Here is a 4,035-nt window from a genome sequence, read left to right on the forward strand (position 1 = left end):
TCACACGAAGGACGCTGCTGCACCTGAACTCTGCAGCAATCGGGACGTCTTTTCATCTCCTCGAGGCCAAAGGGTCGCTGAACCATCTGTGTACAAAAAGAGAGGAGAATTCAGAAGTTCTTTCAAGCCGCCGAGTCCACTGGACGCAAGGATAGTCAGTCCAGAGATCAGGTCGTGGATGGAGAAGGGTTTGGATCAGCTTAACGGAAAGGCAGGAGCGAGTGAGAGTCACATTTCCTTGAGCTCTGAAGAAGGCAGCTACAGCCTGCCGGTCCTGGACTCAGATGAGGAGGATGCTTACAGCTACATCCTGGACCTGAACAAAGAAGTCTTCCAACCATATCAGCAGCTGAGCAGAGTAGTAGTCGAAGAGGAGACGGTGAAGGATGTGGATGAAGAACATCAGGAAATGTGTGAAACTTCAATTGGCTCTGAAAGTTCACCTAGGAAAGGTTCCTCGGTGCGAAAAGCAGATTTCGATGCAAAATCTAAAGTCAGGGATGAGGCAGTGGCGTACAGAAGGTTGGGTGTGAGTAGCTCTGAAGAGACAAACAAAAGAACTGCGTTTGAAGTGCAGCCGCGGGATGAAAGCAATACGAAAAAGCGACCTGAGGAGGAAATAGATTTTGGAGAACATATGGATGATTATGGTGATTACGGTGACAGAGAGAAGGAGGAGGAGACAGAAAATGCAAGAGCTCTGACACGCGGCGATGATGAAGTGGAGGCTTCGGCAGACAAACGTGAACAAAGGGAGAGTTTCGAAACGTCTTGGTGGCAGAATGAGGTTGAAACGGGGAAACATCTTTGTGTAAACAGCGTTCCAGGGAATAAGAAGAAAGTAAGTGAAGGGGGAAGAGACAATTTCAGATCTGAGAAAGAGCAGGAACGAAAAGAAGAGGGTGCTAGCACGGAGGGTCGGAACAAAAATCAACAACGCTCTGAGGAGTTTGTGGAGTTTGGGCTGACAGGTAAAACGAATTTCACAAAACACAGTGTCTGTAAAACAAGAGATCTGACCTCAGAGGACAACGGCGCTAGGTCGGAAAACGTAGAGGAATCGCAACGGGCGATTGATGAATGTAGAACAACTGATAAAAAGATAACAGATCATCGGAGTGGAGCGGCTTCGAACAGTGACCGTGGTGCAGATGTTGACGTTCATGCTCGTGGAAAAAGCTGCAGCACGGCTCCTACGTCGCTCAGGTAAGTACCCAACCACGCAAGTGAATTTGCCGAGTCTTAACTGCTCGTTAAATCGAGCCTTTTCGGACGATTCCCTAGAGAGTTTTTATGCTGCATTTTATGTGAACGCGATATTTATATTCATGAAAGTATGAAGAATACAGTTCATTAATAGTATATTTTTCAAAATAAATAATAATTAAAAAAAAAAAATTCATTTTAGGTGACCCCATTTGAATTCCAGGTGACCCCATGTGGGGTCACGACCCCTAGGTTGAAAAAACACTAAGCATTTCTATCTGACATCTCACCCCAACACTAAAAGAAAATTAGAAAGGAACTGGATTTTAGGCCTTAGACCTGGAAAGAATGACCCGGTCTAGCCCAGATTTCTACAAGAAAAGAATTCCCGGATGGAAACACTGCTGAAAAAAGTGCCGACTTGATTGAAGAATATGTAGAGAAATAGCCTCGTTATTGTTACAGCTAAGAAATGTTTCCAATTTGTGATTGATTTACCCTCGTATCTTTCAGCCGCTTGTCTGATTGGCTGCTGTGCTGCGCAATATGAAAACTGTGAAAACTGTATTGTGCGAAAAAACATTCTCGTCCTCATCAACATCGTTGACAGCTTCCTCTCAGCGGGAGAAATTGGGCGTCTGACCTCTCTCTCCCGCTGCTTAGTGCAAACACAGCAACTCGCACATCTTTTTATCTCAGCCAAAAAAAAAAAAAAAAAAAAAAAATTATAAAGGCCTACAAGAAATGGAAAAAAAAAAAAGGGGGGGAAAAAAAAAAAAAAAAAAAAAGTGGGTCAGTGTGGTCCACAGTTGTGTGGGTAGAAAGGACGAGTTTAAATCAAGTATCTAAAGCAGGGGTGTTAAACATACGGCATGCGGGCCAAAATTGGGCCAAACCTTCGCGACCCAATAGTGGTCAATAGACATTATTCGTAAACTCCTGGGAGACATGATGCGAGACGACCCAAAAAGAAAAAAAATCTCTTGCGACCCACCTGAGGGTCGCGACCCAGTCTTTGATAACAATGCGCTAAAGGGTTCAATCGGGCCTGTTTGATGAATTTCATGTCTATGATCCTTTTTCTAATACTTCATTAAAAATATACTATTACTTCTTGGCATGAAAACAAAAGAGTAAAACATGGTTATACCTGTACTGGTCTGGCCCACTTGACTAATCTAACTAATCCCAGTCGCACAATACCAATACCAATACCTCTAGGGTGTTGTCATTACTGAGGTGTCATATTATCTGTGATTAACTGTTAAAAAAATGACACAACATTCATGAAGTTAAAGGTTATTGATCAGTCGTACTCCAACTCTAATGATGAAATTCTGCTGCAGTGTCACTACAGAACGTGTGTGAGGTGAGCGCGGGGGTGGGAGGGGGGTTGCGGGGGTACATAAGTGACCACTTTATTAAGGGTCTCTCCATTTCAACTTTTAATAACTGTAGTTTTGGGGTTTGTCACAGGAGAAGATCTAGTGGCTCTCAAACTGTTTTCTCCTCTCACCCATCATGTGTACGGTAATGGAGCAGTCACTCAGCCTCCGGGGTCTAATGGTGGCATCAATCACACGCAGACTGTACAGATAATTAGATTTGCGTCTGTCCTTTAAGCTGCTTCCGTGCGAACGTGAAGTACCTAACCCTCAGTCGTCAGAGTCCAACTCTCGTGTGCTTTATCTTCTCTCCAGCGGCGAGGGAGGATTCGCTCTTCGCTCCGCCGCAGCCTTCTGCGACGTAACCCCATTAGAGCTGGAAGTGCTCACGGCCCTGTGGATCCTGCTCTACTGCTGCTTCATCCTGTCTCAAATGAACCTCTGAGCCCCCCCCCCGCTGCAAAGCCTACTTATTAAGATATGCTTATTAGCCCACTTTCCACTAATGAGCCAAACAGGGACATTTACAGCTGTGTTGACTTTACATCTCTGTCACTTAATTTCCCTCCAGGCAACGTTTAAAAAAAACAAAAAAAAAACATGTTTGCCTCTGACTGCCAACAGGTGGTATTTGTCACTTCGACCGAGTTTCTTCGCATTAAAACCTTCGAGCAGATTTCCAACTGTCTGCCCGTATTCCATTTGTAGACATCATTAATGTAATGTACCAAAGTGATGCCTCTGTTTACTTCAACAAATAGCAGTGTTACACCACATGGTGGCATCGCAGCTTTACAGTGGGGAAATGTCTGTGATGACAGACGATGAAGATGAAATATCAGGAATATTCCTGCCTGCTGGGAATTCCACAGAGCTTGTTTGTTTAATTGGAAACTGTATTAACGCTGTAAGATCAAGGCCCGTAACATTTAATGAGCGCTTTGACATTTCCTACACTCGGGTATGAGTCGATCGACAAACTCAACGTGTTTTATGACATTTTTTTGGTGAGAAAATAAATGTTTGTTCCTCATTAAGGAAATACAGTATGTTGTATGAAAAATACTGCATTGATTGTTTTCTGCTGTACAGTATATGGCAGTGTTTCCCAAATGTTTTGTCTGGGGACCCATATGTTGAAGGTCCCAAACCTTCGCGACCCAAGTCAATACCCGTATGTTGAAGGTCACAAACCTTCGCGACCCAAGTCAATAAACGTCATTCGTAAAACACAAAATAAAGGTGTGCTCGACCATTATTGAACATAATCAGGATATGTTGTTGTTGTCCGAGTGATATCTGAGCAATTAATTAACAATTGATTGTTGCCATGACCGTGAACTCTACCCCAAAAAAAAAAAAAAAATCTCGTGTGACCCACCTGAGAGTCGCAAGTCTTTGGGAAACAATGGTCCATGGAGTACTGGGACTGCAACTGAAGTTA

At 43.7% G+C, this 4,035-nt stretch overlaps 1 protein-coding gene across 1 annotated transcript in view; it reads left to right on the forward strand.

Moving 5' to 3' along the window:
* Window positions 1–3,751, forward strand: part of clmnb (calmin b) — an 8,655-nt gene extending 4,904 nt beyond the window's left edge. The window contains exons 11-12 of the mRNA XM_025057044.1: window positions 350–1,206; window positions 2,907–3,751. Coding sequence (XP_024912812.1) covers window positions 350–1,206; window positions 2,907–3,036 — 987 coding nt within the window. The 3' untranslated portion in view covers window positions 3,037–3,751. The remainder of the gene's footprint in view (window positions 1–349; window positions 1,207–2,906) is intronic.
* Window positions 3,752–4,035: the final 284 nt, after the last annotated feature.

Source organism: Cynoglossus semilaevis, chromosome 7 (genome assembly GCF_000523025.1).
Source record: "Cynoglossus semilaevis isolate Cse_v1.0 chromosome 7, Cse_v1.0, whole genome shotgun sequence".
Lineage (NCBI taxonomy): Eukaryota > Metazoa > Chordata > Actinopteri > Pleuronectiformes > Cynoglossidae > Cynoglossus > Cynoglossus semilaevis.